At 37.4% G+C, this 25060-nt stretch overlaps 2 protein-coding genes and 3 pseudogenes across 5 annotated transcripts; all 5 read right to left on the bottom strand.

The window, feature by feature from the left end:
- Positions 1–208: 208 nt before the first annotated feature.
- On the bottom strand, positions 209–5175 carry LOC148297459 (5'-3' exoribonuclease 3-like). Its single transcript, XM_088247155.1, has 19 exons — positions 4973–5175; positions 4679–4851; positions 4452–4530; positions 4177–4366; positions 4032–4102; positions 3785–3931; positions 3564–3683; positions 3315–3410; positions 3137–3232; positions 2736–2806; positions 2517–2645; positions 2362–2438; positions 2240–2280; positions 2059–2133; positions 1827–1957; positions 1613–1699; positions 1445–1520; positions 1060–1130; positions 209–962 (listed from the first exon to the last, which is right to left on the bottom strand). Exons 2-19 carry the CDS (start codon positions 4732–4734, stop codon positions 356–358), a joined length of 2220 nt encoding a protein of 739 aa, XP_088103281.1. The 5' UTR covers positions 4735–4851; positions 4973–5175; the 3' UTR covers positions 209–355.
- LOC148297458 (transcription factor E2FB-like) lies at positions 5038–9207 on the bottom strand. 3 transcript variants are annotated; one of them, XM_088247156.1, is made up of 6 exons: positions 8780–9207; positions 5986–6178; positions 5738–5797; positions 5517–5602; positions 5353–5441; positions 5038–5179 (listed from the first exon to the last, which is right to left on the bottom strand). In XM_088247156.1, exons 1-6 carry the CDS (start codon positions 8969–8971, stop codon positions 5173–5175), a joined length of 627 nt encoding a protein of 208 aa, XP_088103282.1. In that variant the 5' UTR covers positions 8972–9207; the 3' UTR covers positions 5038–5172. The 3 variants fall into 3 exon arrangements, with proteins under 3 accessions (XP_088103282.1, XP_088103284.1, XP_088103283.1); XM_088247158.1 differs by having other exon boundaries at positions 5517–5560; XM_088247157.1 differs by having other exon boundaries at positions 5986–6175.
- A 1129-nt stretch (positions 9208–10336) lies between these two features.
- LOC148297457 (uncharacterized) lies at positions 10337–10673 on the bottom strand (annotated as a pseudogene).
- A 2911-nt stretch (positions 10674–13584) lies between these two features.
- On the bottom strand, positions 13585–19922 carry LOC148297456 (pentatricopeptide repeat-containing protein At2g13600 pseudogene; annotated as a pseudogene). The gene is made up of 7 exons (XR_015833137.1): positions 19688–19922; positions 19437–19551; positions 18932–18987; positions 15854–18618; positions 15511–15614; positions 15350–15415; positions 13585–13981 (listed from the first exon to the last, which is right to left on the bottom strand). The product of XR_015833137.1 is annotated as a pentatricopeptide repeat-containing protein At2g13600 pseudogene (transcript).
- Positions 18928–23823, bottom strand: LOC148297455 (uncharacterized; annotated as a pseudogene).
- Between the last annotated feature and the right edge of the window lie 1237 nt (positions 23824–25060).

The raw sequence follows: 25060 nt of genomic DNA, 5'->3' as shown, positions 1-25060 counted from the left end.
TTCAAAAGAAATGAAACTTAGGTAAAACAAGCAACCTATAAATGAATTGCAGATGCTGATGAAGCGGCACTGAAGAAGAAAGGACTTTTATCTTCTTGCCAAAAATTGTTAATACAAGAACGGCCTGCAGCTTTTTATCTTATACATTTAGCCCAACATTATTTGATTCTTGAGTAGAATGCCCTGCATAATTACCAAAAATATGGAATTGCAGAAATTGTGAAGCATAGGAAAAAGCTAGCAGATCGAAAATTCTTCAGCCTTCGGCCGTAAAATACAAAATAGATGAAATGTGTACAAAACAGTGCTTTTCTCGCTCTTTTGGCAGCCAAGCAAAGAGAGCTGTGTTAACTAGCTACCAGCGGGGCTTACCTTCAGTATCCCAACTACGTGGAACAAAGTGCGCACTCCCACTGGCTTGGGATGAACGGTTAGCAACAAAAGGTGAATAATGCTTCGAGGAGTCCTGATGGCCTCTACCGCGGCACTGACCATGTTGCCAAGCATGGTTTGTGTCAGGTGTGAAGCCATTTCTAGATGGCCAGAAAACATTGTTTGCTGACTGAACTCTTCCATTAGGCCTCCAGCCCTGGCTTGATGACAACTTCGATATTTTCAAATCCCTAAGGGTTCGTATTTGATCTCCTGAACCAGAACCAGCAACTCTCCACTTTTCATTACAAACAGGTGTCTCATTAAGAGAGGATTTTTTGTATGCTACCGCACCGTTCGCTGAATATGAGCTAGATGACATTACTCTTTCACAAGGTAATCTTCCTGGAGCATGAAATCGGTCTCCAAAATCAGGACTTGCAATTGCTTTCCCTCTACCAGAACCCCATCCAGTGCCAGAAAATTTGTGTATCATGTTCGGAGAGCTAGAAGTGAATCTAGCATTGTTCCAGAAGCCTCGATTTCCCATATTATCTGGTTTTCTAAACCTTTCCTGAACAAGCTGACTGCTGCATTGCATTTCGTTATTGAACAATGAGTTTAAAGAGAAATTCGTAGCTATAGATGTGAATAACAAATGGAAGACAGAGCAAGAAGCCAAAGAACCTGGTGCTGCGTGTGCTTCCCTGATATTCGTGCCATAGTTTTGTCTCCATAAGATCGTCTTCAGTGATGGTCTGCAAATGTAGATGGAAAATGTTACAAATTGGGCTTAATTATAACATGCCACTGAATTTCTCTTATGCTAGTTTAAGGACAGTATATTAGGTAGTGAGGACATTTAACTATTGAACTCGAAAATGCATCCCAACAATGTAGTTAGTTAGAATACCAAAAACTCATTAAGCCAGTGCTATATAGCAAGGAACTAATCATATCCGCAGTGGCAGAGCAGGTAATCCATCACATTAAACAGATACGAAAAGAAACATATATGCACGAGACCATTCAAGCTCATGAAAATAATTGCAAATTCTGAAAGTTCGGATACCTTGACAGGAAACTCTACACCAGCAAGGAAACGAGGCACATGTGGACAATCGTTTGGAAGCTCATATCGCACACATCTGTAACATAATCAAATTCATAAAACTTATCCTTCAGGACAGCAAAACATTTACAAGATCAAAATTAACGACTCGTTAGTTTGGTTACTCACAAGACAGAGTGTTCTTGAAGTTTATGATATCCTCTTTTAACACTGGAAGCATTCTCATGAAGACGTAAAAAACCACTAATTCCAGAACTGAAAAGGGGCAGAGAACTTATCAATAAACATTAACATTTGGAAAATACTGCAAAAGAGGTCCATGAAAGAACAAAGAAAAAGGCAAAGTAACAAAGACAAGACTTTAGAAAGATAATTGACCTACCACAAACTGTTGTCAATCTTGATGGGGCAGTTTTCCTTTGTAAACAGTGGGACAATCTGTGATGCCATATTGTGTGTGCTTAGAACAAATAATTGATCAACTTTTTCTTTATTCCTGTCTCTGCCTTCCCCCTACACATATTGTAACACAAACTGATAAGACATTTTATATATAAGAATGGAAAAGTATCTCATATCTTTAAGAAATTAAAATATATAAAAAAGTTTCATACCACCAACTCCTTCTCTAACTTTCTCGTTTCAGATAGATGCCGTTCTTCTTCTATAAAAGGAAGTTTGCAAATGCCCTTTTGGAGATGATAAAGTCAAAAACAATTTTAAAAGGTAAAAGAGAAAACAATCACTAGTTGAATCTCAGAAAATGGTCATATAAGGGAAGAAGAGAAGACAAACCTGCCATGTAAAGCGTTTCCCATCCATGTCAATTTCAAAATCTACAGATGAAACATAGCTTGCAATTAATTTCTATCAGATCCCATGGACTAACATAACTGATATTACAAAAGTGTACTTACCAGAAGGGTAAAAGTCAATAATGGTAGAACTCTCATCTGTCATAAGTGTCTGATAAACTTTCGGAAGTGCATGAGCACTACAAAGGAGAACATTTGTATTATTTTCTTGGAGAACTTGGTAAGACCAAACTTACAAAACAAAGAAACATAGTTACCTTCTGGGTGGTAACACAGCCATGAGAGTATCGATAGGTAAGAATGGGGAACCTTTTTCAAACTTAGGTTTCACTTGACCAAGGCCCTTTAGGTCGGAAGCAAATGGCGAATAATGGAAAGGATAAAACCTGATAGGATATTACAGTGAATGTAATGTAACACTACTTTTCATACCAATATCAAGTAAATAACTGAAGTCCATATTACATATGTCTTACCATGTCCATGATGGGGGACCAGAAAAATAGTACAAGAGAACCCAGAGCAGTCCTTCAGTGTAGTATTTAACCTAAAGTAAGTCAGCAATTGGAATTTGCAAATAAGGGGAAATCTAAAATTAAATGAATAAATAAAATATCTGTTAAAGACACAAGAAGAAAATGTACTACCAAAACCCTAAAAACCCTATTGGAATAACACAAGATCGCATCTAATTTTGTGTAGGGTTTGCAAACAATCAACCAAACAATTTATCAAAACTCAGAAAGATGAATAGTTTTGGTGCCACCTTTGGCCCTCCATTCACAAAGAAAAAAGTGCAGCTTCTGTAAGAAACAAAAAAGAAAACATCATGGGGACTACAGAAGTATAAGATAAAATTTATGAAAGCCACACATACTACTTGCTTTCTTTTGCTTTCAATATCCCCTGGCCCTTCAGCAGAAAATTTGTATTTGTAATATCTTTCCTTGTAGCCTGCAGCAGCATATTGTACCTGTGGAAGAAATCAGCAAAGCATGTAATAATATTTGTTTATATGCTTGGATGTAAACGTTTCAGAAGGGGATGCTTCATACTTTGTCCGTCCCTAAATCACCATTCTTAAACAGATCAGATTTCCTTCTGATGCTATCTTTCAGTTTCTGCTTAAACTCCTTTGTATTTCCTATTATCTGCAAAAATACAATATAAATGATACCAAAAACACTTCAGCAGGTCACAAAGTAGATAGTAAAACTGCTTTATTCCATGTATATGTGTGTAATCAAGCAAAATAACCCGCAGGTACTAAAGAAAACACACCCAAAAAAAAAAAAACAGCGTACTTGAGAACGCATATTTTCAATCGTCCCAAGTGACAGAGCTTCGGATTCTTCTCCATTAGGCAATGCACAAGTACTGCTTGAATCAGTAGTTGAACTTCCAGCATCAATTTCATCCTCTAGCTGGCAACCAATTAATTCAGCATTTGTTTCATAATGGGAAAAATAGACAAATACAAGCAATATTGTCAATGATGAATGATACTTGAGCAACAAGCACTTACAAAATCTTTATTAAGGAAAAGACGTCTGAGTTTACGCTCACGTAGTTCTGATCTTTTCTTGAAAATTTTATCTTCATAAGCACCAACAAGAAGAATAAATTTCTCAACCCTGGATAGTTTGATGTATCCTGATTTCTTGTCATTGACCTGCTTTTGAGCACAAAAGAAGCGGCATGGTCATGATCTTATCCACATTTTTTTTTCAGGGTGAAGAAATGTAACTGAAACAAAGCTAATCACGTTATACCCGGAGCATATCAACCATATAACCACCGAGATTTTTGAATTCCTTCTTATAGACAGTCATCAGCAAGTCAACTGCACACTGGAAATAAGTAGTTATCATAAAAAATTAGTTTCGAGCTTCATATTGTATTCCCATCACTACATACCAATGAAGTTTAGTAGAACCTCATGAATTTCCAAAGTTGGCATGTGGGGCAGAAAATCATTTCCAGCCAAAAAGCACATAAATATAAAATCATCAATTATACGCTCAAGAGCAAACTTGAAATTCTCTCGAGGATCATTGATTTGCATTTCAAGCTCCAAATATTCCCTCAAAATCCAAACATTCAGAAGCTGAAATTTGGATGGAAAAATAGAGGTGAGACAACAGAGCAATATTCAAACCACAGGTGATAGATAAGAGGACTGTTTCAAATACCTGGTAGGGCTTTTTTACAAGAGGACTATACGGAACTATACCTATGCCAAGCTCCCTGTACGTGATAACATTACACCATCTAATGATTGACACATATTAGAGTTATAATAGGTAGAGTTTGAGTTTGACAACATTTGCACAATCATTTCCCTCTTAACTACATATGGAATTATGAAACCAATTCAGAGGACCAATTTTGCATAGCTCAAATAGGATTTTGAGCATGCCTGCAAAGTGGAATAATCTCTTCCTCAATATCACGAGTCCAGAGGGACCACTCCATTTGTACAGCAGTGATGGGATGAACTGCGTGTGCCCTCCTTATTGTGTCCGGGCTAGCTTCTGATAAACCGATGTACTTTACTTTCCCTTCTTCCACCAGTTTCTTCAGCTCACCAATCTAAACTCCGGAAAGAAAACAAAAAGGTATCTAATCAAACTAACATGCAGAGTTTAGTACTAAATTACTAACATTATACAATTATGGTGGTTGCAGCTGAATAAGGAAGAGAATCACACACAGTTTCCTCTATAGGCACTGAAGTGTCCACCCGATGTTGGTAATACAGATCAATGTAGTCCACACCAAGACGCTTTAAGCTAGCTTCGCAGGCTGAACGGACATATTCAGGAGTGCCCTTGATTGCAATAGCAGGAGGGTCAACGGTTCCAGTAATACCAAACTTTGTGGCTAATTGAATTTTTTCTCTTGGCAACTGCTTCAAGGCCTAGAAAATTATAACTTTGCAATTAGGCTTGCTGAACATCAAGTCCCCTAATCAACCAATCACTCAATTTTGAGTAACTTCTAATGTACAGTGGATAATTGAATATTTACAACTTAATAAAGTGGAAAAATAGCTGTTAAAATTTCAGGAAACAAATACAACTAATCCCTTACTTCCACTGAATTCTATTTTTGAGCTTCTTTTCTATGAGACCAATTCCTTCAAGAACATTTGTTATATCATATATCCGCCTCTTTTGCACCTACATAAAAAAAAACACTTATAATTTACAGATCCTTGACATAGAATACATTACAACAAATAGGAAAGTAGTCACCTCTAAAGTATCAGCAGCATTATTGAGATCCAGAATACCATCTTCTGCATGTTTGATCAGATTGATAAACTTTTTTGTTAAGAGACCTGAATGGCAATAATAGGACATTGCCGTAATATTTGCACAACAAATGAAAAAATTAACTTGCTTTTCTCATGAAGAACCTAAATAACTAAATGACAAAATCAGTTAACAAAAAACATAGGAAATCGTTCTGTTACCTAGGGAGCTGTCAAAACGACAAGGTCCGGCCGGAGTAAGATTAGCCCCAGAAGGAGAACCTGTCAATTATACAGATTAGATGGGAGTAATCAAGCAAACACATCCCATAAATTCTCATAGCATCAGCTAATTCATTCTTTTTGGAACACAACTAATCCGTTCTTCAAATCTCAATTAAACCTTACCTCACATATATAATAGAACTACAAGTATGGGAGCACACTTGACAGATTTAAGTAACACTCACCCACATTGGAAGCTGGAATCTGGGGTCCAGATCTGCTGCACTTTGTCAGCCTTGATGTTTTGTTTGCCTTTCCCACCTTGCTTGACACAGGAGTCTGGAGGGGGCTGGTAACTACTTCAGTATATCCAGGAGCAGCTGTCCTATCACTAGACTCAGCTTCGTAATCTGCCGCATCACTCTTCCGTTTTAGCTGCTAATCCACCATTCAGTTTATTCAAAAAATTAGCATCAAATGAACAAACCATATCATATAAGTAATTATAAAATGAAAATAATTGATCAATTGAAAATACATAATGACTATGAAGAGAATGATTATTATAATTAAGCATACAGGTACATTAGCTGGAAAGATGTTAGCACATCATACAAACCAATCTACGTTTCAAGCGGACTATGCTCTACAAAGAAAACTGGAAGCTTCCCAACTTATAAATGGAACGATTCATAAATCCATAATTCTACAAATACATGCTAATCTCTAGTGCATTCTAACATCTGCAAAGCCACATCAGAGAAATAAACATCATTACTATTAAGGTAAAACCAAATGTTTTTACTTTTCTTATTTCCCAAACCATCTTAGATAATTTACATTTATAAATTTCCTCTATAAATTATTCAAAAGTGTGTACTAAAAACCTTGTATATGATACATGAATATTCATAATACACAAGAGTCTAAACAGTACAACCTCCAGCATTTACATGCTAACTCCCAGACAGTAAGTCAGCCAAGAAGGCATCATGAACTCCTTTACAATACAAGATTATTAAATAGAATAAACACCGCATATCAAGCAACATTTCAAACTTTATTTTTGGAATAATTCAATATGTATTCACACTCAAATACAGTAAACATGGGGGGTAATCATAAGAAGGAAAAGCAAAAGAATCTTGGGACAGCCAGCCAGTTCCGCAACAAGGGTGCAACTGTATCAGCGTCCTCAAGAAGCATGCCCTAAGAAGAAGTGAGGCAGGCCCTTCACGTGAAGAAGTAACTTAAAACCCTTAAAGGGGACCCGATGCCAAAAGACAAGAACTAGAATAGAAGATAACAGATTAAACAGGGACAGCACTGTTCCCATTCCAAATAGTCTATTATCTTCTGTTGTAAAAAGAACCACACTTTAAGGGATGTATATCTTTGTTGGCAATACATTAGATTTCTATGAATAATTATTGGGAAGAAAGGATACATCAAGAGGAAAAGAGAATATTAAAAGTTACTCTTCTTCTTGTTCTTTTGTTTTTCAAAATAGTCTCAAGTCTGACTTTGCCTCAGACAAGGAAAGCTTCATCATGTAAGTGCGTAGATACTTATGCTGCTATTTCCAATCTTTTGTAGCCTCACTTGGATATAATCAGGCATGTCACAGACAAATGATTACGAGAACATACTTGCAAAAGCTCTTTATGAAGCACAAAATCGTGTATACTGCTATGATCGATCTGTGGTCAGCTAACCTCTAGCATCCCCCATTAGCAGGTTAAGACTGGTATTTACGACCAACCCTTAAAATTGGCACCATTGAGCACTTCAAACCATACAGGAATCCAGAGGCTGAGATGAACTAAATTATTCAGTCATCTACAGTGATTGTAACCTAGTTCAAGATAGTGTGGAGAGATTGGTCTAACAAATACCAAATCCAACAAATCCAGTGAGACACAGACAGCTTCTTTAATTTTTTTAACTTTTGGTTGTGTATAGAAAAATGCATTGGGTGTGCTTGGAATTGCTTTTGGCAGTGTCTGCTTTTAGTGTTTGACCGAAATAAAGAACAAATGATTTATGGGGTTATAGTAGTGATTCCTAGAGAAATGCTCGATAGCTGTTTACTCAAGAAGCGCTTCCAAGTGAATATGTAAGGAGAAGCACTTGGGTTTCTTCGAATAAAAGAGCTACTGAGCAAAAGCACCTCCCACAGAACCACTCCAAAATTAGATTACGAATAGATGCTAGACAATCATTTCAACTTTCTCAAAAGGTAGTACTGCCACTAAAAGATCACGCCAGCAAGTATACGTAACATAGAACAGTAATAGCAACTCTATAAATCATACATATTTCATCGTGGATTCAGAAGCTTTAATGATACTGGCCCAATGAAACAGCCAACTTGGGAAACGAAAACCTACCTCAATTAGTTTCTATACATTCAACTCACCAAAATACTACTCATAACGCAAGCAAAGTACAAAACATACCAGAGTGTAAATCGATGCACTTGCCATGCAAACACAAGTCCACTAGTGAATGTAAGGGGTCCAGGCATAATAGGATTTTAATTTCTAGATTGTAATAAAATACTATAGGCACAACTGTAAACAGCATCGTTGACGAGTCATTATTTGCACCTAATTACCAAAAACCTAATGTGCCTTTTCATTCTTTTCCTCTTTTACCAATAAGATCTGCCCTTGTTGATTGGGAGTGAAGACTACCATATTCTTCCCCAACTGTAATCACACCAATAGAATTTCCATACCACATACTTCATCGATCATGTCAAAACTGATATTAGGAACAACTGTAATTACACACTAATACAATCTTCAATTTCACCTAAAATCACAATTATTAACATAAAAACCAAACAATTTCCACAAATCCTAACCTTAAGTACTAATTCCAATAACTAATTTCAGTAAACTAAAACCCAAATGAGTAATTACACTCACTAATCATGCAGATCTCCAACAAAATAGTCCAAAAAAAATAAACACATAAATACATAAACAAATAACAGTAAAAAGAAAAACCAAGATTAATGAGACAAAAACTCACAGAGGTCTTAACGTATATGCCATAAGCTTCTGAATCAGTGAGTTGGCGAGGGTCGGGAACGAAGCCGTGGTAGTCTGCTGTAGCTGAAAACGGCGGTTTCATGGAGGAGAAGGCGAGCTGCCGCTTGAGGGCCTGCTGCATGATCGGCTGGGGCGGTTGAGCCGGCGGGTCATGAGCCCGAGAGCCCGACATCCAGCGACCGGAACCGGATTGTGGGTTGGGCGGGTTTTTTTTGGTGGGTTTGGTGGAGGGAAGGAGAAAGGAAGAGATCGAGAGAAATTGGAGGGAATTGAAAAAAAAAACGAAAAGAAAAAGTGGGGGGAGAAAATGGAGGGAAAGTTTGGAGGCGAAGGTGGGGGGAGTGGAGTGGGTGAGAAGGTGAGATCTGGTGTTTGGGAAAAATAAAAAAGCGGGAGAGAGAGAGAGAGAGAGCAGAAAACGAGGGAAAGGAAAGAAGGAGGGAATTTGGTTCGGATGTAGACATGGAGGGAAGCACTTACCCTCGTTTTTCTTTTTTCTTTTTATTATTTGCTTATCAAAGAATAGTTTATTTATTATCGGTGTTTTACAGATTTTATATATATATATTTTGTGTTATACAAATATCAGGAAATGTCTAACCAATTATATTGTGACTGCAAAGTCCAATGTTTTTAATTTGAGTACCATTCAATATACATGGGACATGTAAAAATATTCTCCAATACACATTGTACATAAAAATAAAATATTTCCACATGCCATATGTATATTGGATGATTATAAAAATTTCTCCATCTCAATACCCAAAATAGTTTTGCATGTAATTGTTAACATGTCACCCATATGGATATGAGATTGGTTGACGTTGCCCTTGTGTGAGCATTGTGGGTTTTTTTTCCCATTCCATGTACATTCTTGATATTATCGATATTGATACTTTGTCCAAATGCTGATGAAGAGAGAGTGAAATTTTGGGGGCCGAAATTTTTCCGATATTATCCTTGGAATTATCGATAATTAGATGGATAGGTTCCAAAATATCCTCCTCCCGAAAAAGCAATAATATTGGTCATTTCAATTGATATTATCGATATTTTAGATCTTGATAAGAACCAAGTTCCCAGCCAAGTTGTCAGGCCAGCGAATGCTATTTTTTTTTTAATACCTAAATACCTTCCAATTGTACTTGGGGAATGCCCAACACAGAAGAAATAGCTTCTTTTCTAGGTCCAATAATTGACGGATGCGTAAAAGATATGTAAATGCGACTTGGTAATGATTTGTAAACCTGATGTGATGTTGCTACTGTCGTGGTGAACATGAGAAACTTTCATATCATGAAAATTCAAATGTAAATAATTTTGAAGCATCTTCTACGGATTGTAAAGTTGGGGTTTTATTTTTATCCAAACTCTAATTTAATTTCTCCAAACTCTAATTTTCATCAATCGGAGGTTTGAGATGCTTCATTCAAATATAAATTTGTGGTATCCTACAACTCATGATATATACTCAAATTCCAATCCAGTAATACTAAACAATGATCTAGTTCAAAGCAAATCTTTCTTTCCCCCCAAATATTTATTTTAAGTACATCACCTTCACTATCTACTTGAATAAATGGGCTAGATCAGGATCAGCCAAGTCCACATCCAACCATCCATTCAGATGCATGTACTCAATATAATGATCTGGGGGCTTCACAGCACGAGGTTTAGCTGGTGTAAAGCCGTGAATCCTCTCAAGATCTCGAGCAAGCCACCTAACATATGTACGGTCCAACGGAGAACAACTTTCAAGAAAATTTCTTCGCTTTCTTGCTTCACAGGCTTGTTTCCCATGTTTGGAGAACCTGCCCAGCTTCAGAAAATGCAGTCAGTTAGTTGATGGCACATAAATTTAATCAGTGAAAAAACAACGGCACAACCTAGGGAGATTCACTATTATACTCAATATAGGAGCCCAAATTATACAAAAAAATCCTATATGAAATGGATTTTAGAAACACACCTAAAGCCTATTTACAACATAACAAAAAGGCTTTTAACTTCTTTTAAATTGCAAAACTGCTATTGATTTCTTAAAACAAACCCAACCCCAAAACCTCATAAAAAAAACCCAAAACACTCAATAGGGCATCAAAGTAATTTAATAATCAAAATTAAATTCAATAGGGCCAGCTATCATTTTTTGGGTGTTTTTTGGGTTTGTTTATAGAAATTAAATGGTGCAGGGTTTATTTATAGTTTTAGTGCTAAGAATGAGTATATGACTAAATATCTCTTTTCTTTTTCCCTTTCTGACTATCTAAACAAACGAGTCATGTTAAAGTTCATAAAAAAGGAAGACAATCATATAAGAGTTTTGCAGGCTGCATCGAGCCACAGTTTTCTAATACATCAATATGTGAACGGAGCAAACACGTGGGTGGATTAGTGATTCACTTATAAATTTCTGTGTCTAGGCTTTTAAGATTACACAAAGACTAATGCGAATAACTGAAAAGTCCTAAGGATTTGGAAAAATCACAACTACCAACACAGAAGTTAAAAATTAAAATAAAAAAAATACGTCGCACAGCATGTTTAAACCATATGATCTCAGCAGACTTCTTAAACACTGTTTCTTAAAATTTTGACCAACTACAACCATAACATGATAGCAAGTGTAATAACAGTATAAGTTATATGCTGCTTCAAAAAATTGCAAATGATAAGTCTGAAACAAGGCACCAATCTTTATGCACATGTGACCAAATCTAAGAAAGCAACTTATACAATTATAAATCCCTAAAGGTTACTGGCCCATCATACAAACATACCATAATTATATGACTACCATGCTCGTAGAACATTGCCAGCATACAACAAGTTAGATACTCATTCAAATTTCTTAGACGCAATTGACCAAAACATACTTTCAATGTTAGTTCTAGGGGATGATTAGTCAAAAGCCATGTAAAACTGAGTGGTTCTCTTTCTGTAGAAACGGTAGAAAAAGATAGGAAAATACTAAAATTGCCTTGGAAATGAAAATTGTTGAGGTAATTGCAAATGTCATGGAGGACACTTGCTCCTCTCAGTAGAGTGTTTAATTCACTGACAAAGTACTCATATATGACGCTTCTCTAGCTTTGATAGAAGACTTTTCATTATTTTAGTTTGTCTATCCATGTCTAATAGTGCACATTATCAGGGTCCTTTAAATACGTACTAGCATTTAGTCCCTTATCCTACATAGTGTTGTTATTACTCCAACAGTCATCACAAGCGAAGTGTGCAAATATACGTGGACACTCACAAATTGCATGATCATTTCATTCTAGGTGTCTACTGTGTCCCACACCTTATTCACATTGGAAAATCATTTAAAAAGTGAAAAAAGAAAAATCAACAATCTAAGCAATGCTAATGTCCTTTTGAGGCAAAATCAACAATCTAAGCAATACTTGTCCGGAACTTCCGTTGCGAAGAAAAAGCAAAAAAATGTTCTCATTTCGAAAATCATCTTGTAGGATTCATATTTGGCTTACATGAAAATACAATTTTAAATGAAACAATTGTGTTACATAATAAAATGTATCTTATCATCAGTACTAGTTTCAAAACCGGTACATGAGCACCCTCCCCCTTAGAAGTGACATGCATGTATTTGCAATATGATAAGAACATGCTATAAATCTGAGTGAAAGATCACATACTAAAATCTGATAATGGAAATAATTCAAATAAAATAAACACTGAATCTATCAAAACTGATCCACTCACTAAGATGAGCAAGGCTAAGCCCACCTGAAGTCCTCCCACAGCTAATTACGAAAAGGCGGTGGGATGCTATGGCTCCCTCTCCTAAATGAAACAACAATCTAATAACCAATCACAGAAGAAATTAATGCAAAATAGACGTAACCCGGATATGGGCATTCAAAATGGAAAATTTATATGGCATTCTGTTCCAATTCAAACAAACCATTTGCAAAAGATCAACAAACTCAAACTGAAATAAGCAATGACCCAAAAACGAAATGAACCAAACTCAAACTGAAATTGGAGTTGAAAACAAAGAGAACAATAAGTACGGAAACGTGAGCCAAGACATCTAAAACTCTCTTCTTTCTTATTGTTTGGGCTTCTTTTCCTTTGTAATTTGAGGCCCGAAGCCCCAAGCCCCAAGCCCAAACAGAAACTATCTTCTATCTTCTTCTTTTTTTTGGACGAGAATGGTTCAAAAAATTAATTCGACAATAAAAGTTATTGAGCCGTTTTTCAGTACAAGCGATAATCTAAACTCTAAGGATAATGTTTTTTGATACACACGCAGACCTTTGGTTTGTAAGTCAAGACCCTTTTTCACTAGGTTAGACTCCGTTGACAAAAGGTTATTGAACTTTTGTATAGGAAAATGGATGTAGGACCAGGATCTAATCTTCCTAGTATATTAATAGACGAGTTGATGCTAAATTCAACAGAGTTTAAGGGGGCAATAGAACACTAAGATTAAAATTCCAACGTGTAATTGGAATTTATGCTCTAATCAATCATGTTATGGCAGCAGCAGTGGGTGTTCTTACAATTTATTGGCTCATGTAATAATTTTGGGTTCTCTCATTGTTTTGGCAATCCTTGGTTGCTTATTGAAGTCATTCATTAGAAATTCGATGTTTTGGCTTAATAGTGTACACATTAACCGGCGTACAACTTTCAATGGGTAAAATCATTTACCCCTGAAATCCATGTTTTAGTTATAGAGCACTTATCCCGCATCTCAAGCAAGCTCAAGTCAATGTTCAGACGATCGCCACCCTTTTCCCTGGCCTTAGCCTCTTTTCTATGAAAAACAATGGTATTTTTAAAATCGGGTGAAGCACAATTTACAGGTTAATTGAGATTGTCAGCTTATATGAAGGGAAAAGGGATTTAATGCGCATTTAACAACCACTAAAGGTTAGGTTATTCTTCTTTATCTTAACCACTAGATCTACAAGCCCCTTTACTTTTCAAAATGGCTGTAACAAACACATTTTGGCTTCTCCCACTGGCTTGCATTGAGCTATTGGCAGCCAATCGTGGACTGCGCAAAAATATTTATGAAGGCAAGCAGTCCTATTTTTCACTTCTCATTGAGAACCAAGGTCCCATGGCATTGTAAATTAACTCGTTTTGGCGAGTTTAATGACCATGGCTGGTATTCCTTATGACATCCAAACTCAGAAATTGGTACCTACAAAGAAAAAAAAAACCCATGAGAAATTCACATTAATGGGTGGGAACTTTAAAATGTTGCTTGAAAAATCTGAATGTTCCATTCATAAGTCAAGCAAATCAGAGGGCTCAGTGCCCATGTGGATCATATGAAGGTGGAACTGGATACTAGAGGCTCTATTAATTATTCAAAATTGCATCAACTAGCACCAGAACATGGGTTTCTGCAATATGAAATCAACAAAGGCATGATTACATTATACCTGGCATACCTCATATGCTGAGTTCTAGATGAAAAATATTTACTGAATTTCAACACATACCGTGGGACAAAACAACGCATCAGAAGAAGCAAGGATTAAAACTATGTGATTGCAAGATAAGGATATGCAGTTGGGTGTGGGCGGCAGCAAAATACCATCTAGTTTGCTGCTTGAAATTAAGCAGTTAATATTCAATAAGCAAGCAATTGAGTATAGTCAAAGATAGATCACTTGAAACACAAAGAAGAGTGACCTAAAGAAACAATTTTTTTTAGAAGAAAAATAAAAACCAAAACTAGGAAAGCTAAGAAACAAGGGTTTGAAAAGAAACAATGGTCTGGAAAAGGAAAAAAAAAAAGAAAAGAAAAGAGAAGGGGAAAGAAAAAATTAAGCAATGTGAATCCTGCATCAAAACTAAATTGAAAAAGAAAAACATTTTTTCTTTCTTTACTTTTTGTTTGAAACACTAAGGTTGCCTTATATGGATTTGCAATGGGAGATTTGGATTTGATTACCTAGTTTAATTGCTTGCATCAAATGTTAAAAATACAGGAAATTTAAAAATAAAAAAAAGAAATTTATATATTTAAGTGATTCAGGGAGAAAAATTGAAATGATTTTTTTTTTTCTCTAAAGTTTTGAAATCCATCCTATCTTAAATAGTCAAATTTAAGTAGTCTCGTTATCTATCATTTTAAATCCACACATCTAAATACAACCCAAGTTCAATATATCTTTGGATTTTGATTTCTGCTTTTTAAAAATAACCCTACAGCCAACATCTTGCCATGTCAGTGCCAATATGCTATAGTTTTGTATGAATCATATAACGCTACAACTAATAATAGTAACATTCAACAACGTATGCAGATTTCTAAAGACATCTAATGATGTTTAAATAGTACACATCAAACATCTTATGTCCAAATGCTTATTCCCACTCTTTTGGTTAATTAGTACACATTTTTTTCCATAGAAATATTATGTCCAAAACGCTAATGTATAACCATTTGTTTAACCTTGTTAAAATACGAGACTAACAAAGACTGAAAATGTGCAAAGAGATCAAAATATATTTCCAGTTGAAGTGATAAGAAAGCTTGCAAATTTTCAAATTTAAGTACCTTACATGGGCCATCAAATAAATGCTGAACATGCGGACCACTGTCACAGCTGATAAAGAAACTCGTCTGTAATATTAGATATCATGATTCATGAGTAATAGTTCAAGAGGAACATGGAAAAAAAGAACATAACTTTCAGGAGGATAAAAAGGATTGTTTACCAAATGAGCCATCACTTTGTCAGCTTACAGCAGACTCTTATAAAATTATGAACCTATCCATTACATATGTCGTGTCTTCAAGGTGAAGGCTAGAGAATCACATTCTGCAAAACAGAGGTGTAAATGAACCATCAATTTTTCTGGTCTCATTATTTTCTCAGGGTGCAGTTCCATAAAGAGAAACTCACTATTAGTGGATGAATACATAAATGAGTGTAAATAAATGTGTCACAGAGTAATAGATCTACTCGAAACAAGTGGTCTTCCTCAAACAACTAGTGATAACAGTAGCCACAAGGAACAGAGGATAAATGCATAGATAGTAAGAGAATATATTGCATACCAGAGATCACATGTAATCTCCGTAGGAGCAAAATCCACCTTTCAAATGATGAAACTGGTATCTATCCAGCACTATAAGCTCCTTTGAGGTATCAAGGGAAATCAGCTTCATTATCAAGTGACAATCATGGGAAACTTGAAGGTTTCACATTATGCAGATAGGCATCAAGCAGGCACTCTAAGCAGCTCAACAACAACATCAAGCTTTTCCCTGTGATAACACTGAGAAAGAAATGAGCTAATTGGATTGACATAGCAACCGGTATCTTCTATCTTCTTAATTATCTCTTCAAGTATTCTATAAATGTCCTTCATTTGTGGATGATGGGTGTCATCTACAGTGAACACATGTACCCTATTATTAAACTCTATCCAGCTACAACCAGGTTTTTTCTCAATTCCTTTCTTTCTCATCTCTTTTCTCACATCCGCAAAAGCTTCTAATTGTCCACAATCAGAATATGTATTAGCCAGAAGGACATAACTCCCAGAATCATCTATATCTAATTCAAGCAAATTTCTCACTGCAACTTCTGCTAACTTTAAATTGCGATGAACCGGACATGCGCCAAGCAGAGCCCCCCATATATCAGCATTTGGCTTAAAGGGCATTGTATCAATCAAATTCTTGGCCTCCTCTAATAACCCCGCCCGGCCAAGTAGATCTACCGTACAAGCAAAATGCTCACATGTTGGATTGATGCCAAAATCTTCAGTCATGGAACTGAAGTAGTGTTTCCCCTCTATTACGAGCCCTGAATGGCTACATCCTGATAGAACAGATACATAACTTATATGATCAGGTGTGCAGTCCGTTTTCAACATATTCTCAAAAATCTCAATCACTTTCCTACCTTCACCATTTTGGGCATATCCTGCCATAATCGCATTCCAAGAAATCAAATTTTTGTCACATATTGAGTCAAACACTCTTTTTGCTACTTCAATTCGCCCACATCGTGAATACAAAGTAACAATGCTATTTGTGACAGAAACATTAGAACCAAGCCCTATTTTTTCAGCTTGAGCTATAATTTGGATCCCAAGTTTTAATATTGCTAAATCAGCACATGCACTGATTGAAGTTACTAAGGTGACCCAATCAGGGTTAACCTCTACCCTTCGCATTAGAATATACAATTTTAGGCCTTCTTCCCAAAAACCATTTTGAAAATATGTTGCTAACATTGAATTCCAAGTTATGACATTTCGCTGTGGCATTTTATCAAAATACTCTCGAGCTTTTTCAACATTACCAACTTGAGAGAATGCCGTGATCATTGCTGTCCATGATATTATATCTTTGAATGGCATCAACTCAAATGTCTGATTTGCTTTATGAGTATTTTGACACTTTGCATACATCGTAACAAGAGCATTCCCTACAGGAATAGAAGAGATCATTCCAGCCTTGATTGTATATCCATGGAGCTGTTCCCCAACTAAAACATGCTTTTGGCCGGAACAAACCCCAAGAACTGTTGCGAGAGTAAACTCATCCAAGGAAATAGGAGCCTTTCTCATTTGGTTAAACAGTACTAAAGCTTCGTCCTCAAGTCCAGACCGGACAACTCCACTGATCAAAGAAGTCCAAGAAACTGCATTGTGTTCTGTCATGTTGTTAAACACCTGCCGTGCAAAATGCAAGTGTCCACATTTCACATACATATCAATCAGTCCACTACCTGCGAAGACATCAAGACTTGGTTCCATACGGATGATCCGAGCATGCAAATGGGTACCCCATTCCAGATCATATATGCTTGCACATGCACTAAGTACGGTGGCATATATCATAGAATTTGGTCTAAAACCTTGGTTCCACATCTCAACAAACATACTGAGACTCTGAACCCCAAACCCATGCTGAGAAAAGATTGAAATTATGGTGTTCCAAGACACACAGTCACGTTCAGGCATTTGAAAAAACATATGAAGAGCCCTTTGAACCCCCTAAAGTTTAGAGTAACCAAATATCATACTGTTCCAACAAAACAAACTAGGACTTCGGATCCTCAAAAACATTTTCTCAGCAGAACTCAATGCACCACACTTAATGTACATATCGATAATCGAATTTTGAATAGTAATGTTGTTTCCAAATTCTAACTTCTCCGTAAGACTATGCAGCTGAAGAGCCAATTTGATGTTGCCAAGACTTTCATTACGCAAGAGAAGGAAAATGGGTCGGAAAAACTCTCACAATTCTGAACCATTGCAGCAAAAACTGTAATTGCATCCACTGGTTGCCCATTATTAAAATGGCCAGACATCATTGTAGTCCAAGAGACAGAGTCTCTCTCAGGCATTTCATTGAACAAGATCTTTGCTTCCCTTATCCGACCCAAATCTACTAATCCATTGATCATAGTATTCCAACTAAACACATTAGGATGCTGAATACTGTAAAAAATCCGACAAGCGTCTTCTATCAAGCTACATTGAGAGTACATGTGCAAGAGATGGTTCTGGAGGAAAATAGCAGAGTCCAATCCTATGGAAATGAGTTGGGCATGGAGTTTTCTGGCAATGGGTATTGACTTGAGAGATGCACAAGCTTTCATGGCTTCATAGAATGTCTGTGACAATTCCATGTAAGATTGTTGTAGGGAGGGGTCGTTGCAGAGAATGAGCTTTGTTGAGAGATTTTCTTGCGTCGATGATATAACGAACATTTAGGCGAGAGAGATGAAGGATATACTTCAGGGGTTGAATTGGCAGCATCCCCATCACTGGAGATATTAGGCTTCTCCGCTTCAGAGACTTCTGCGAGTTTGCCTAACTCGATGTTAAACACATAAATAAAAAGAAGAACGCAGTACAGGAGTACAAACATAAAATAGCATCACTTTTGTACCGATAACTACCCCTGACTATAGCCCTTTGCCTAACTCAAATCCTACCGCTTTGCCAATATATATACTAAATATTTTGACCTCTGTCTACAACCATGGCACCCACATTTGATAAAGAATCAAAATGAGAAAACCGACCCAGATTATAGCAGCTAGAAACTAAAACTAAAAAAACCACAAAATATGCATATATACATATTAAAAATGAGAGTCAAAACTCTTACATTGTAAATCCAAGATCCTTGGTGATTGCTAGTTGGGTCGGAGAAGAGTGACCAGACTGCAGGAGACAAAAATGCAACTCATAAGCAGATATGATTAGAAAAAAGCTAAAACAAACTGAGGCTAGTTTGGTTCATGATCTGAAATTTCCTATTCAAAAACAAGGATAAATCTGTTACCCAACAAAACCCAAAAAAAAAAAACAGGATACAATCTAAAAATCTGGGCTGTATAGTTACTGCAAAATCTGAGAAATGTTTGGTACTGTATCTGAAAATTGTTTTTGAAGTCTAAAAGACCATGAAAGCGTATTTGGTTTACTTTGGATCTCATTTAGACGTTTCAACAAACACCATATATGCAACACTTTGGCCCGAACATTTCCCTCAACCTCTGGCCAACTACTCAACAAATGAATGTGAAAGAAAGAGAGAAGGAAGTAGTGTAAGAGATGGTATAGATTCTAAAGAATGAAAAGGTACATGTTGGGTGGGTATTGGGTCTCACAGTATCACGTCGGCGCTGGTTACACTCGGATCAACACATGTATAAGACTTGAAACTGTATGAAAATCAGATACCAAACGAAGCCTGAAGCTTTCTGATTTCTTGAGCTCTGGCCTCTGCAAATAAGAACAGGCGAAAGCAAATGCTGTTGTTAAAATACCCCATACAGAACAGAGAAAATGAGAGAGAAAGCGACTGGGGACGTGCATTGGTTTATTGCTGTGTGCATTGCTGCGCTGGGGGGTTACTTACATGGCGAGAGAGGAGAAGGATGGGGCCGTGCATGGAAAGAGAGGGACGAAGACACAATGAAAGAAGAGAGGAAGGAAAGAGAAAACAAGGAAGACTGAGAGATAGGAAAGACACTCATAGTTTTCTCCGGCAAAAATTGAAAGCGGGACAAAGTTTCGACTAGAGGTAGATATCGAGGGTTAGAAAAGAAGCAGAGCAAAGGTTGATCTGAAGTTACATTGCTACCACGGTTAAAAGTTAGGTGCTAGTCGTGTATAAGATAGGAAGATTAGAACTGAATTGGTTTTAAATAAAAAAGGCTTTTTTTTATTTTTTTATTTTTATACAAGTGATTTTTTTTTTCAAGTACTTGGGAGAAGGGAATTTACATAAATATTTATTAGGTGCCTAGAACTTTCGAATTTCTGCCCAAGGGAGGCAAATCAAGTGGCGGACCATTTGGCCTCACTGGCACTATTGAGGATGAGCCCTGGAAATCTAGATATCCAGACCTCCATCCTCACTTTTGCATGTTTTGAGCAGGGATGATCTTCCATGCCCATCCCTTGGTCATGAATGAGGAACACTAAGAGCATTTCCAGTGGGAGGGGTTAGCCCAGGCAAGAGGCCCTCTAGGACCCTAATCCTATTTCCAGCGGGTAAGGCTTACCAGGACAAGCGCTGGGCTCCACCAGCCTGGGCAAGGCCCAAGGCAAGACTTGCTTCGGTTGCTGCCTGGGCAAGATGATTTAACGCTGACGTCATTATGAAGTAAGCAATCAATTTATATAACAAGAAAATTGAAAAAAATAACAAAAATTTCAGAATCTTTTTATTTATAAATACCTAGTCATATTCTTCACTTCCCACATCAAAACTCTATACAAATTCCTCTCATCATATCTCATGTGAATAGTGGTTGCCATGGCAATAGGTGGAAAACCAGCAAAAAAATTTCTAAGACATGCACTATTTGTTTGAATAGTAACAACTCTTGCCTCCCCTTACCTTTTACCATGACAAATGGGTGGAAATGCTCTAAGGGAGTTTCGACATTTGTCACTGTGAAGATTGTCTTTGAGCTAGGCTTTTAACAGATTTTAAAGAAGTTTAAAAGTTCAGGTGTATTCATTCACGATCTTATAGAAGTCTATACAATTCTTGGTGTATTCAATTCAGACTTTTTAAATTCCATTCAAATTTAGGTGTATTCAATCATGACTTTAAAAGACTTCTTAAAAGTTTGGGTGCATTCAAAACCCCCCCACACCACCACTCACCGCCAACCCTCACCACTCACCGCCAACCCTACTACCAGCCCCACCATCATCCCTACCGTCACCACCACTACCGCTAGCATCATCACCATCACTGCCACTGTCACCACCACCACCCTTACTCCCATCGCCACTACCATTACCACCCCCACTATCACCCCCACCGTCACCACCACCACAACCACTGTCAGCATCATCACCATCACCGCCACCACAACCTTCCCCACCATCACCCACAAACCATCATCGCCACCACCATCACCACCACTGTCATCACCACCACCATCATCAACCCTAAACTCTTTGTTTTTTGAGTGCTATAAACTCCATTAAAAACAATAATAAAACTCTAACAAACTCAGTTAAAATCTATACACGAATTCAATCAAAAGATATGTGGAGTTTGTAGAATTCAGTTAAACTCAATTAAACTCAATTAAACTCCATAAAATTTATAACTCTTTTAAAATCATTTAAAATCTAAATTGAATACACTTTTGGGCTGTGTTTTGAAGTAGTCTATTTATGTTTCTGTTCTATCGAGCTTCCTTTGGGAGATGGGCTACTTTGCTCCCACACCCTTTGTAATGTCTCTTTGTGATTGTTTTTCTACGAAATATCAGCCTTTTTCAACCAAAAGAAAAAATACCATTATTTTTTTTATCATACCACAAGAAATTAGAAATGGCTGAAATTGCTTGCTGCGAAATTCACTCTTACAATCAGATAGGAAAATCCCAAACTGAGTTTTACATATAATTGAAAGGAGAGTACGTAAGAATGCGGACCTTCATGACTTCTCTTTCTACTTGTTAATTACTTGCATCGCACTCTACATGCATTGCATGTCTGTGATGCTTCTACTACTTTACAATATGGAGAAACAGTTTTTTTTATTACAACATAACATTGCAATGCCATGGACTGACCTTCCATGCAATTAATTTTATGCATCACATATATCACTTTCCCATGCTAAAGAGCAGCACCTTGGCTAGAAGAGCAGCAAGCCCAAAGATCCCCTAAAGCAAAAACCAAACATGTTTTGCAGTTACTTTCAGAGATGTCTCTCGTGCACTGTTGCAAACCATAAATATTTTTTTTCCCTGAAAATTTTACTTCCCCAGTTGCAAACATATGCTTAGAAGGATTAAAGACAGCCTCATCGGACAGGTTTTTCATCAAATAAATCAAAACATGACTAAAGCTACCCGGATTTGACACTCTCTTCTCCCGACTATCCTGCTTTGGATAATTTCCAACGTAAACCATCAATGAAAAGAACATCTGGAAGGAATAGCAGACTTGACATACTTCGTACCACATCGTTGCATCATTCGTATCACAACTCTTGAAAAGCTCCTGGCTCGCCTCATAGATGCAATTTTGACAAACTGTAAAGTTCACATCCCCTCTACAAAGTGCTTGTCCATAGACTCTGTCAGTGTTATTTCCAATTGTAGTGTTGTAGAAACCGGTCCTGGGTATCCGGACCTGGGCACTTGACCCCTAGTCTTCAGATTCCTATCTTTGTACCTTAGGCCCTAGGCCTTCTTCCATTTATCTTTGGGTCTAATCCCCTTGTACAAATGTAAACATTATCATAATGAGAACATCTTCTCCGTGGACGTAGCCCATTCATTAAGGGTGAACCACATATATCTTGTCTTTCATATATTTATCATGCTAAAGGTCCTCACCTTCACCCATCATCCACCACACCTCATCACTAAGTTGGACTCAATCTTGGCCGAACCATTTTGAGCATCAACATTAGCAATAGCTCTCTCATAAACCTCTCTAACTCTGTCTTTTTTCCTGCACTCTCTTTTATAGCCTTATATAATCAAACCAGGAATCGTAATTAAGAGGATTCTTCCTAACCTCGTCTTCATATTGAAATCTCATGTTTCCCACAATCGCATCCTCAATGCCTTGTCTATCTCCATATTGCTTCTCCAAACACACAAACTTTTTATACAAATCCTCAACCCTTTGTTTGGGTATATGATCAAGTGCAAATTTATAAATACGCCTTGCTCTATCAGTTTCTTTGCACCGCTCCTCAAATTCAGAGAAAGCCACAAATAACTGCTCGGCCTCCCCATCATCGCCCATGATCTCCACTACTCTCTCATATACATTTCTTGCCCTCCCAACCTCACCATTCTTCATCTCAAACTTGGCATACCGAATCCAAGCACCAACTTTCGGATGACATTGCACGAAACGCTTGAAAATTGCTCTAGCACGCTCGATCTCATTATAGCGAAGCTCAAACTTGATGAAAGAGAGCCAGCCTTGCTGGTCCGGCATCCAATTCATCCACCTCTCCTATATCTGCCGAGCACCAGCCACATTCCCTATAATCTCTTCCATGTGAATATACTTGTACCAAATCTGATCAACTCTAAGCAAGAGGGTGACGGCACGGTCCCACAAATTCCTTGCATGGTTAATGAACTTGTTCTTCATCTCCGCCTCAGCATAGTTGCGCCACAGGGTAGAGTTCCGGTGATCGACCTCAAGGGCACGCTCCCAAACAGAGTGAGCATGTTCGAAGTCCTTATGGGACTCCTCCCACTGCGCATACTTGATCCAGTCTCTGACATTCCCCCTCACGTGCCGGATTTGGTCTTCGAATTCCTTGCGCTTTCGGAGGCGGTAATCTGCGAGCTCGGTGGGATCAGTGATCTTCTGCTTGGGAGGTCGGATTTCAGCCTCCTGGCACTCACGTGCCTCACGGAGGATTTGCTCTGCGGTACTTTGAACAGGGGCCGGGGTTTTGTTCTTAATCCTAGTGGGTCGTGGTAGCATGACGTCGGCATCCTTTCAGGTTAAGAACCCTAGGGTTGGGTCTGCGTCCTTGAAGGAAGCCATGGCTGGGGTTTACTCGCCTGGAAAATCTAAAACTTAACAATGTTTTGCAAATTTTCGTATGCGTTCTGTTGTGAAAATGGCACTTGCACTTTCACTCTCTCCCTAATGATCTTGTTGTTAATGGAGTTTGTGACAAACACAGCAATGGATGAATCACACACACACACACACTTGAGAAACCAACCAAGCACAAAGTGACACAAGAATTTATAGAGGTTCAGCAATTGCCTACATCATCTTGGTGATCCCCTTGAGAAATTCACTAATGAAAGAATAAGTTACAACTTTTGGTTTACAAAGAAAACCCCCTTAGAACTCTATTCTCTCCCAAGCTCTCTGTTGTGTAGATTTCAGCTGCACCAAAATGGATTAAGCTGCATCCTCAACTTGTGATACTCGCAAGTGCACGAGCCGTTCGGTAGTATAGCATATGTAAGTGCGAGGTCGATCCCACGAGGATTGGTGATTGAATGATTCAATTCATTTTCCCTACACAAAACAGAAATGAAAAAGAAAGGAAATAAATAAAACAAGGAAGAAATAACTCAAGCAAATAAGTTCCCAAGTTCAATTAGATTAACGGATTGATTCTAGCTAAAGTATGATTAAGCCATGGTGTTTGGTCATAACCTTGTGTTCCTAATTCCCTAATTTGATCATTTGTTGTCTAACCTAAAATTAAGCATTAGGAACCCATTAAGCATAGAAGAACAATTTAAACAACCAAGCATGTATCTAATCCCTGTTGTCGAATGTCCATACATACTCTTCCTATTCATAGTTCAATTCGAATTAAAGCATGGTGTCTACTCTTAATTCAAACCAAGATAGCTAACATGCAAGCCTAAATGGTGATCAATCATTCAAACTAGCATATTAACTTATAAGCATAATGAATAAGAACAAAAACCATAATTGAAACTTGGAAACTAATCAAACTTGAATACTTAAGAAAGAATGTACATTACAAGAAAAATAAATTACAACTAAGAAAACATTAAAGAAAGCTAGAATTGAGAACTAGAAAGCAAAACTAAGAGAATTTGAGGGAGAGAAGGGAAGGGAGCTCTAGAGAAGTGTTTGAGAGCTCCCCCCCTTGGGGTGTGTTTACAAGCTTAGAGAACTTCCCTATTTATAGGCCTAGGGGAAGTGAAAATCTGAATTCAATATGGCTAATGCATACAACACTTGTTTTATAAAATCTGAAATGGTTGATGCACTTGTATTAGAAAATCTA

The sequence above is a fragment of the Prunus avium genome, chromosome 1 (genome assembly GCF_965620075.1).
Source record: "Prunus avium chromosome 1, drPruAviu1.hap1.1, whole genome shotgun sequence".
Taxonomy (NCBI): domain Eukaryota; kingdom Viridiplantae; phylum Streptophyta; class Magnoliopsida; order Rosales; family Rosaceae; genus Prunus; species Prunus avium.
Note: the sequence above shows the minus strand (reverse complement) of the source record. Positions and strands in the feature narration are given on the sequence as shown.